The 10,008-nt window shown below is 32.1% G+C and overlaps 1 protein-coding gene and 1 long non-coding RNA gene across 2 annotated transcripts; one reads left to right on the top strand and one right to left on the bottom strand.

Annotated features, from left to right (window-relative positions):
• Positions 1-5,244: 5,244 nt before the first annotated feature.
• LOC123469067 lies at positions 5,245-7,767 on the bottom strand. The gene is made up of 5 exons (XM_045168086.1): positions 7,645-7,767; positions 7,463-7,570; positions 7,317-7,379; positions 6,393-7,245; positions 5,245-6,328 (listed from the first exon to the last, which is right to left on the bottom strand). The coding sequence occupies exons 1-5, from the start codon at positions 7,760-7,762 to the stop codon at positions 5,245-5,247; spliced, it is 2,226 nt and encodes a 741-aa protein (XP_045024021.1). The 5' UTR covers positions 7,763-7,767.
• Positions 7,768-8,251: 484 nt separating this feature from the next.
• LOC123469066 lies at positions 8,252-9,053 on the top strand. The gene is made up of 3 exons (XR_006642471.1): positions 8,252-8,436; positions 8,498-8,649; positions 8,731-9,053. It is a non-coding gene; the product is annotated as an uncharacterized LOC123469066 (long non-coding RNA).
• The last annotated feature ends 955 nt before the right edge of the window (positions 9,054-10,008 follow it).

Raw genomic sequence — 10,008 nt, forward strand, 5'->3', positions numbered from 1 at the left:
GGTATAACAGTGTATTCACATTGAATACAAGTATATTTGATGCTGTTTACATATAGAAGTAAAAACTCATGGTATAACAGTGTATTCACATTGAATACAAGTATATTTGATGCTGTTTACATATAGAACTAAAAACTCATGGTATAACAGTGTATTCACATTGAATACAAGTATATTCCATGCAGTTTACATATAGAACTAAAAACTCATGGTATAACAGTGTATTCACATTGAATACAAGTATATTTGATGCTGTTTACATATAGAAGTAAAAACTCATGGTATAACAGTGTATTCACATTGAATACAAGTATATTTGATGCTGTTTACATATAGAACTAAAAACTCATGGTATAACAGTGTATTCACATTGAATACAAGTATATTCCATGCAGTTTACATATAGAAGTAAAAACTCATGGTATAACAGTGTATTCACATTGAATACAAGTATATTTGATGCTGTTTACATATAGAACTAAAAACTCATGGTATAACAGTGTATTCACATTGAATACAAGTATATTCCATGCAGTTTACATATAGAAGTAAAATCTCATGGTATAACAGTGTATTCACATTGAAAACAACTATATTGCATGCAGTTTACATATAGAAGTAAAAACTCATGGTATAACAGTGTATTCACATTGAATACAAGTATATTCCATGCTGTTTACATATAGAACTAAAAACTCATGGTATAACAGTGTATTCACATTGAATACAAGTATATTCCATGGAGTTTACATATAGAACTAAAAACTCATGGTATAACAGTGTATTCACATTGAATACAAGTATATTCCATGCAGTTTACATATAGAAGTAAAAACTCATGGTATAACAGTGTATTCATATTGAATACAAGTATATTTGATGCTGTTTACATATAGAACTAAAAACTCATGGTATAACAGTGTATTCACATTGAATACAAGTATATTCCATGCAGTTTACATATAGAAGTAAAAACTCATGGTATAACAGTGTATTCACATTGAATACAAGTATATTCCATGCAGTTTACATATAGAAGTAAAAACTCATGGTATAACAGTGTATTCACATTGAATACAAGTATATTTGATGCTGTTTACATATAGAACTAAAAACTCATGGTATAACAGTGTATTCACATTGAATACAAGTATATTCCATGCAGTTTACATATAGAAGTAAAAACTCATGGTATAACAGTGTATTCACATTGAATACAAGTATATTCCATGCAGTTTACATATAGAAGTAAAAACTCATGGTATAACAGTGTATTCACATTGAATACAAGTATATTCAATGCAGTTTACATATAGAAGTAAAAACTCATGGTATAACAGTGTATTCACATTGAATACAAGTATATTTGATGCTGTTTACATATAGAACTAAAAACTCATGGTATAACAGTGTATTCACATTGAATACAAGTATATTCCATGCAGTTTACATATAGAAGTAAAAACTCATGGTATAACAGTGTATTCACATTGAATACAAGTATATTTGATGCTGTTTACATATAGAACTAAAAACTCATGGTATAACAGTGTATTCACATTGAATACAAGTATATTCCATGCAGTTTACATATAGAAGTAAAATCTCATGGTATAACAGTGTATTCACATTGAATACAACTATATTGCATGCAGTTTACATATAGAAGTAAAAACTCATGGTATAACAGTGTATTCACATTGAATACAAGTATATTCCATGCTGTTTACATATAGAACTAAAAACTCATGGTATAACAGTGTATTCACATTGAATACAAGTATATTCCATGGAGTTTACATATAGAACTAAAAACTCATGGTATAACAGTGTATTCACATTGAATACAAGTATATTCCATGCAGTTTACATATAGAAGTAAAAACTCATGGTATAACAGTGTATTCACATTGAATACAAGTATATTTGATGCTGTTTACATATAGAACTAAAAACTCATGGTATAACAGTGTATTCACATTGAATACAAGTATATTCCATGCAGTTTACATATAGAAGTAAAAACTCATGGTATAACAGTGTATTCACATTGAATACAAGTATATTTGATGCTGTTTACATATAGAAGTAAAAACTCATGGTATAACAGTGTATTCACATTGAATACAAGTATATTTGATGCTATTTACATATAGAACTAAAAACTCATGGTATAACAGTGTATTCACATTGAATACAAGTATATTCCATGCAGTTTACATATAGAAGTAAAAACTCATGGTATAACAGTGTATTCACATTGAATACAAGTATATTTGATGCTGTTTACATATAGAACTAAAAACTCATGGTATAACAGTGTATTCACATTGAATACAAGTATATTCCATGCAGTTTACATATAGAAGTAAAAACTCATGGTATAACAGTGTATTCACATTAAATACAAGTATATTCCATGCAGTTTACATATAGAAGTAAAAACTCATGGTATAACAGTGTATTCACATTGAATACAAGTATATTGATGCTGTTTACATATAGAACTAAAAACTCATGGTATAACAGTGTATTCACATTGAATACAAGTATATTCCATGCAGTTTACATATAGAAGTAAAAACTCATGGTATAACAGTGTATTCACATTGAATACAAGTATATTCCATGCAGTTTACATATAGAAGTAAAAACTCATGGTATAACAGTGTATTCACATTGAATACAAGTATATTTGATGCTGTTTACATATAGAACTAAAAACTCATGGTATAACAGTGTATTCACATTGAATACAAGTATATTCCATGCAGTTTACATATAGAAGTAAAAACTCATGGTATAACAGTGTATTCACATTGAATACAAGTATATTCCATGCAGTTTACATATAGAAGTAAAAACTCATGGTATAACAGTGTATTCACATTGAATACAAGTATATTCAATGCAGTTTACATATAGAAGTAAAAACTCATGGTATAACAGTGTATTCACATTGAATACAAGTATATTTGATGCTGTTTACATATAGAACTAAAAACTCATGGTATAACAGTGTATTCACATTGAATACAAGTATATTCCATGCAGTTTACATATAGAAGTAAAAACTCATGGTATAACAGTGTATTCATATTGAATACAAGTATATTTGATGCTGTTTACATATAGAACTAAAAACTCATGGTATAACAGTGTATTCACATTGAATACAAGTATATTCCATGCAGTTTACATATAGAAGTAAAATCTCATGGTATAACAGTGTATTCACATTGAATACAACTATATTGCATGCAGTTTACATATAGAAGTAAAAACTCATGGTATAACAGTGTATTCACATTGAATACAAGTATATTCCATGCTGTTTACATATAGAACTAAAAACTCATGGTATAACAGTGTATTCACATTGAATACAAGTATATTCCATGGAGTTTACATATAGAACTAAAAACTCATGGTATAACAGTGTATTCACATTGAATACAAGTATATTCCATGCAGTTTACATATAGAAGTAAAAACTCATGGTATAACAGTGTATTCACATTGAATACAAGTATATTTGATGCTGTTTACATATAGAACTAAAAACTCATGGTATAACAGTGTATTCACATTGAATACAAGTATATTCCATGCAGTTTACATATAGAAGTAAAAACTCATGGTATAACAGTGTATTCACAATGAATACAAGTATATTTGATGCTGTTTACATATAGAAGTAAAAACTCATGGTACAACAGTGTATTCACATTGAATACAAGTATATTTGATGCTATTTACATATAGAACTAAAAACTCATGGTATAACAGTGTATTCACATTGAATACAAGTATATTCCATGCAGTTTACATATAGAAGTAAAAACTCATGGTATAACAGTGTATTCACATTGAATACAAGTATATTTGATGCTGTTTACATATAGAACTAAAAACTCATGGTATAACAGTGTATTCACATTGAATACAAGTATATTCCATGCAGTTTACATATAGAAGTAAAAACTCATGGTATAACAGTGTATTCACATTAAATACAAGTATATTCCATGCAGTTTACATATAGAAGTAAAAACTCATGGTATAACAGTGTATTCACATTGAATACAAGTATATTGATGCTGTTTACATATAGAACTAAAAACTCATGGTATAACAGTGTATTCACATTGAATACAAGTATATTCCATGCAGTTTACATATAGAAGTAAAAACTCATGGTATAACAGTGTATTCACATTGAATACAAGTATATTTGATGCTGTTTACATATAGAACTAAAAACTCATGGTATAACAGTGTATTCACATTGAATACAAGTATATTCCATGCAGTTTACATATAGAAGTAGAAACTCATGGTATAACAGTGTATTCACATTGAATACAAGTATATTCCATGCAGTTTATATATAGAAGTAAAAACTCATGGTATAACAGTGTATTCACATTGAATACAAGTATATTCCATGCTGTTTACATATAGAAGTAAAAACTCATGGTATAACAGTGTATTCACATTGAATACAAATATATTTGATGCTATTTACATATAGAACTAAAAACTCATGGTATAACAGTGTATTCACATTGAATACAAGTACCCAGCTAGCAGATCTTTATTGGTAAAATATTTTTTTCCGACAATATTCTTCGGTCGATAACCCATATATTGGTATAATATTATATTTTTACTTTTTTGCGACAAGGTGGCTGTTAAATTTTTTTGTTGTTTTCCCAATAAATGACTTTTATCAAAGAATAATAAATCAATATTATTTTTTGTTATTTTACCAATAACGGACCATTAAGTAAGGAATCGAACGTTGAGTTATGAAAAAGCTATATTCTTTTTCATTTACCATGCGTTAAAAATCCTAAATAACTTTTATTGTATTCATTACGTTAGTTCTGTATACATAATTTGCCCAAATGAACAAATCATAGCCTAAAAATCGAAGTCGTTCATAGGTCTCGAACAACTAACTATTGAATCACGAATATAACACTTTACCTCTACGCCACCGTGTTATGATTTGTCTTACACATTCAGGATGCAAATGTCAGTACTGTTATTTTCGATAACTTTAAATAAAACTGATTGATAATTCTTAATTAATTAATTAATAATACTGTTTTATTTGTTTTGAAATGAATGTTTGAATTTTTTGAGCCTGGACGTTTTTATGCATAATTCACTCAAAACAAATAAATTCGTAAACATACATTTCTTTTGAACGTGTTTATTTATTTTGCTGCTTCATAATTACTGTGATGACAAATGTAGTAGTGGAATCACTAAACCATAATCGCGCATAACATTATTTCTTAGAAAAACAGCTTTTATAGCATTCTTAATTTCATTTTTATTCCATTTTTTCTGCCTTATTAAGCCGCGCACTTTATATACATTTAATTCAGATGCTTTAGCTGGGTGCGAGTAGAACTCTTCAAAGTTACCATCACGCCTTTTTTCTATTCTAAGAGCGTAACCTGTAACATATAATGAATCCATAGCTGTAACTTTAATAACTATTGGATGACTAGCCCTTGGAACGATAATATAGGAATCATTTTTAGACTGTGGAATGATAGTAGCGAATGTATCATATGATTTCGATTTTCCGCAACGCTCATTTAATCCAGTTCTCTTCATCGCACTTTGCATAGCATCGATTTCTGATAACCTTCGCACAATTTGCTTGAGAGGAAGTCTTGAATTTCTAAGAAGCCTTTTGAGTTTTCCTAAATAGTTTTCAAATCCAAAACAACTAAATGTATCTAACGCGCCATGAATAAGAACGTCTCCTGCCAAATGGATCAAAGAGTGGATATTGTAAACAATATGAAAATCACCATATAAAGCTGAAAAGTTCGTCACAAAATGTCTCAGGACTTGATCGGCATATTTTATATGGTCTACCGTAGATTTCGGATTGCAAAGTATTCGAATAGCAACAAGGAAATAAATAAAGTGTTTGTACTGATGACAAGGGAGGATGTTTCTTAAAATATATATACCAGTGTAGAGAAGAAACGTCCTAAATTCTGTGGCTTTCCAGTTACTTATATCCTCAAGCGATCGACCTTTTCGATTGAATTCCTTTGGTAGTTGCATGGCACATAATCTGATTAATTCATTTATCAATCGTTGTTGTTGCTTACTCAGGCAATCGGGGTGTTGTTCCAACCAAATCATTTTCAGAAGGCGTTTCATGGCTCCAAAACAAACCAGGTGAAGATAATCCAACGGTATGTCAAACACCATGTCTAAATTATCGATTTCTTCAAGAGGGCTAATGGAATTATGATGATGTTCATCAGAACCAGCTCTAAAAGACTCATCAGTTCTGAAAAGCATTTTGAATTTACTACAAGAAATAATTCAGTAGCTTTTTAACCAATAATAAATACCTTAAAGCTGCCGTTAGTTGTGGAAACGTCGTTCTATTATCAGATCTCATTCCATGTGTTTCGCATCGTTCACATGCGCAATATCCCGTGTGTCCAATGATTTGCTTGATTAATGCGCGAGCTGGTGCGTCACAACAGAAAGCGCCAATTCGAATGTCAAATTTTTGCCCAAAGTGAAGTATTCCGTCGTTTAAAAGCGCTTTTAATTCGTCCAAAAAAGGCCGAAGATATGATCTGACGCTTAGCGGTTTTCCAACTCCACAGTGTAAAGTGACGAGAAATTCACTACTATCTTGACAATTAATAATGCGACAAACAATTGGCCAGAATTGCGTGCGGCTACTCCTCCAGAGCGGTAAACCATCAATATTAAATTGAAGAATAAGCATCATCAGCTTTTTGTCGGCGTTCATCAATTTTTTCCTTATCCCTTCAATTAATCCAAGGTGGACGAATGAGTTGCTGTTGCATTGGACACCGTTATTTAACTTGGTTAAGTCGCAAACTTTCGTCTTCATAATGGTTCTTGGATCCTTAGGTATGTTATGCCCCAAGTCGCGTAAGAGATTTGAAATTTCAGCGATAGTTGTTAGAGAACAATTAGTCTTGATTTTTATCTGTGCGATACGCTCCGTAATGGTTAGTCCGTTAAAAGCTTCCTCAATTGGATTTTCATTTACAATATCATCAAAGTTGTTTAAAATTTCATCGCTGTAGCTACTATCGGTACTTGTGTTGTAATAAATTGCAGCAGAATCTGTGGTTGTTGTGTATAAAGATGATGTGTCATTATTATGTAAGGAGTTGTCAAAATGTGCCGCAGATACCGCAGATCTGTTATCTCTATCTGAGGCTATATATGAAAAACAGAGAAATGATTTGATTTGAGCCATAATAAAGTATTATTTAATTTTAAGATAATACCTGAAGATTCAAATTCAATCAATTGTCCCCTAGCACAAATGTCCTGGTGAAGTAGTAAATTTTCTATATATTTTAAAGACATTTTAAAGTTTAATCATTGATTAGAAAGTTTGTTTGTATCACTTTGCACGGAAAAATTATTATACCTGTCGTCATTCTTAAACTTTCATCTGTTAAATTTCTGTCGGATGTTCCACTATATAAATCATTGTCTGAACTTTCGCTTCGATTTTCTTCAGCACTTGTTCCGGAATCTATATTTAATAAAGTAGTTTTGACCAAATGCCTGAATCGGTATTATATTAAGATGCATTAATTTTATTTATACCTGATCGTTCTGATGAAGAACTGAAATAAGTAACCAAATTTTGCTCTTGCTGTTGAAGTTTTAGCTTTTGGATTTCTTTATTTACTTCCCTATTTTCTGTCCACCTAGACGAACTCATGATTGCAAATCATATGACACAAGCGTGGTTAATTATGACAGGCCATCCATTTATTGTGGCAATAATACATATAAATTAAAAAAACTGGAATTTTATTGTAGTACTATTGTTATTCCGCTAGATGAGTTCTCGAATAGACGAATTAAGCTTCTCACAAAATGGTCATGCAACGTTGCGTGCCGTTAGCATCATCAGAGGCAATCACGTTTATCAAGTCTGCGTTCTGCTACCAAGATGTCTGCAATAGTACGTTTCCCAGAAAAGCCATACAAGCGGTATTGGGTCGCAAAAGTTTACGACGATGAAGTGGCAAATAAACAGGTTTTCAGTGTTCTAAATCCTAAATGGTGTCAGCCAGAAATATTGAAATGCCAGTTTCCTGCTGATATGAAAGTTAGTGAACAAGTGAAACAACGTGGTGAGAGCATGAAGCCAGCGGAATGGGATTGGATAACTTCCTCATATGTGTATTTCTCTCAAACTGCAGTTTGAGATTTTGCTTTAGATTTTGCTTTAGATTTGCATTTAGACTGACTGAGAGCTATCAGTTTGTCCTTTCGAGAAAAATAAAAGGCCAACACCATGGTTAAAAAAGGGTTTTTGTTAACCATGCTCAAAGTTGCCACTACTCGTGTATCATCCAAGCTATCATGTGTGTTGATGGAAAGCGATCTGTAGGTTATTGCAATAGTTTTCATTATTCTTGGTTTATTTCTAATTTGGATTTTGCTTTAGATTTGCAATTAGACTGACTGAAAGCTATCAGATTGTCCTTTCCAATTGCTGAAAAAGTTTCTTGGTTGGATGCCAACATCAGCCGTGTGAAGGCAACTCTTAAGACTAAGGACTTGCCTATTAAAGCCGCTGCCTTCCATAGCGAACACCAGGTAAATTATCCCACTCTCCCTACCTCATCACGATTAATTCTTAGGTCACGATAATTAACATGCATTTAAATTTCCTTGCAGGCTTTTGAAAGCAGCATGAATCCAGTTTTGAACAAACCCAAACCACAGCCTCCTGCCCCACCGGCTGAAGCTGCACAGTCGGGCAAGCCAGAGGATGCTGCCAACGGCTCAACAATAGTGCTCCCAGAATTGATCCGCGGACCGCAGTCCCGACTCCATCATGCGAAATTAATTGGCCGTGCATCACCAACTTATATCGGATGGGCGCTCCGTATTGAAAACTATTGCTAAATTTCATAAAGCTTTACATAATTTTGCTTGGACAATCATGTGTAAGTGGTGTATAAAATGAAATGCGTGTTGAATACAAATTTTAAATCGCGTGAGTTGTATACTTGTATTATTGAAACGACGGATCTGTAAACAGTTGGTAGTACAAAGACTGTGGTACGCGTTATGTAACAAACCTGTTATACAGATTTTGTAAGTCAGGTCTGTAACAAACCTGTTATACAGATTTTGTAAGTCAGGTCTGTCACAGACCTGTGTGACAGTCTGTAAAAGTGGGACACTACAAACAATTTACAGACTCTCAAAAACAGATCTGTAACAGACCTGAAACAGAGTCTGTGTGCTACCTGGGTGGTAAAATTATTCTCTGATTCGTCAAATTAAAAAAATATATTGAATTTGCATTTAATTGAGATCAACACAAATAGTTGTGGATTCTACCAACAGATGGCGAACGAGAGCGTTTGTTTTTATTTACATTCGGGAATCATGACTTGAACTACATTTATATTTCTTTTAGCATAGTAGCCTTGAAAACAGCTAGTTCTATAATCTTTTTTCCGCTCTATAATTACTTAACCGTCATCTGCTTATTATTAACGTAAAATATTTTATTTGTCTACTAGATGATATTAAATCTGCATATCGGCGAGTTGAACGACTGAGTAAAGGAGAAACGTTTGAAGAATCTGAGCAAGTAAAGCGTTTGAGAATAGCGAATAAAAAGTATGCTGATGATTACGAAATCGGGGAATTTTGAAAAGCTAGTGAGAAAGCTCTATCGCAAGAATCGACCAGGACTACGCTGCCCTCAGTGAAAAAGTCGTTAGCCAAGAAGCCCACACAACAAAACATTTCAAATTTCCCATCTATACCGAATAGTAGTGTCCCCGGAAGGTAATATATGATTATTATTATTAAGTTGTAGTATCATAATAAGTTACTTTTTTATTAGTATCCGGAAAACGTGGGGTGGATAGAGGCAAATCTTTGAAAGCTGTCATTCAAACGGCCACAGTCAGCACTGTTTCAAATTCCGAATCATTA

This window comes from Daphnia magna, unplaced genomic scaffold (assembly GCF_020631705.1).
Source record: "Daphnia magna isolate NIES unplaced genomic scaffold, ASM2063170v1.1 Dm_contigs500, whole genome shotgun sequence".
NCBI lineage: Eukaryota > Metazoa > Arthropoda > Branchiopoda > Diplostraca > Daphniidae > Daphnia > Daphnia magna.

Coding starts and splice junctions, on each gene's coding strand:
- LOC123469067 (XM_045168086.1), bottom strand. CDS start 7,762: ATGAGTTCGTCTAGGTGGACAGAAAATAGGGAAGTAAATAAAGAAATC. Junction 7,571..7,644: donor TTCTTCATCAGAACGATCAG/GTATAAATAAAA, acceptor TATTAAATATAG/ATTCCGGAACAAGTGCTGAA. Junction 6,329..6,392: donor CAACTAACGGCAGCTTTAAG/GTATTTATTATT, acceptor AATGCTTTTCAG/AACTGATGAGTCTTTTAGAG.